The sequence below is a fragment of the Frankliniella occidentalis genome, unplaced genomic scaffold (assembly GCF_000697945.3).
Source record: "Frankliniella occidentalis isolate FOCC.00 unplaced genomic scaffold, Focc_3.1 Scaffold137, whole genome shotgun sequence".
Lineage (NCBI taxonomy): Eukaryota > Metazoa > Arthropoda > Insecta > Thysanoptera > Thripidae > Frankliniella > Frankliniella occidentalis.
The window spans coordinates 450,206-451,371 of NW_026267264.1; the positions used below are offsets into that span (position 1 = coordinate 450,206).

A 1,166-nucleotide genomic window follows, 5' to 3' on the forward strand; every position below is an offset into this window, starting at 1 on the left:
GGGGGGGTCGAAGTGCGGCGAAATCAACCGACGACCTGCCGAAGCGCGACAACCGCCCGCGATAGCCGATCAAGAGTGCGTGCGTGTGTGTGTGCGCGAGAAACAAGTCGAGATGGTTTCAGACACTACAAGAGACGTGCGACGTGCAGCCGGCGGCGGCGGCGGGCCGCGGGTAAGCTCTTCTTGACTCTATCCCGCGGGCTCCGCGCCGCCACGCCGCGCCACGCCGCCGGGCTGTCGCGGTCATGACTCGGCACATCGCCGCGGGCCGGACACGCTACGCACGCCCGCGTCGCGTCCCGGCGGCGGCGGTGGCGGCGTCTCTGGCGGCGACACGGGCGGCGCACTTGGGTGTGCCACGCCCCCGGCCCCGGCCGCCGCGGCCCCAGGAGCACCCAGCTCTCTGGCACCAGAGCGTGAGCCGCGCGAGGAGCAGAGACATAACCTACAAGAGCGCCGCCGCCAGTGAGCTCATGGGAGGCTCCAGGTTCGTACGCCCCTCCGCCGCCCCTGGCCCGGCAGCGACACGGCGTGTCTAGACCTTGCGCTGCGCCGCCTCTGTAAGGCCCGCCGGGCTGCTACCCGCGACGCCCTTCGTACCGTAAGCCTGGCTCTAACTGAATTGAGCTCGGCCCGATACGATACTGCTAAGAGGAAGCAGGCGCGTGCAGAAGGCGACGCAGATGAAACGCAACGTCGCGCGCAGCAGTCTGAGTCTGACGCAGGGCTCGGTGACTCGACCCCGAGAGCCTCTTTTTCCGGTTGTGGTGCGAGAGAGATGGCAATCGAACCCCCGAAACTTAAAGAGAGCGGGCGCGGACGGGCCCTGGCGTGACGTTGACGCGCGTTGACGGCAAGCTTAGCTCGTCCGCGTCCGGGTGTGGGCCTCACAGGCCGGTGACGCGCAGGGGTCGCCGGCGTCACTCACCACCAGTCATCCGTCTGCGAAGACTCGCTCTTCTGGTGGGTCCGGGGCCGGGCCGCAGCCGCAGCCGCAGCCGCAGCCGCCAGCTGGTCCGGGACGGCGGTGATCTTGGGCTTGTTCATGTTGGCGAAGGGGAGGAGCGCATGGCCCGACACGGCGGGGCGGGGCGGCGCGGCCAGGGGCGCACAGGTGTTGACACGGGGCGCGGCGGGGCGCGGCGGGGCGCGGCGGGCGGGGTGCG

General features: G+C 70.5%; 1 protein-coding gene across 5 annotated transcripts in view; it reads right to left on the reverse strand.

Moving 5' to 3' along the window:
- Positions 1–1,166, reverse strand: part of LOC113211048 (NAD kinase) — an 18,986-nt gene that overhangs the window by 15,699 nt on the left and 2,121 nt on the right. The window contains exon 1 of one of the 5 annotated variants that reach the window (XM_052270752.1): positions 929–1,160. The exons of the other annotated variants lie outside the window; for them this stretch is intronic. Coding sequence (XP_052126712.1) covers positions 929–1,047 — 119 coding nt within the window. The 5' untranslated portion in view covers positions 1,048–1,160. Of the gene's footprint in view, positions 1–928; positions 1,161–1,166 lie in introns of those variants that run through there. 5 annotated transcript variants of the gene reach the window in all.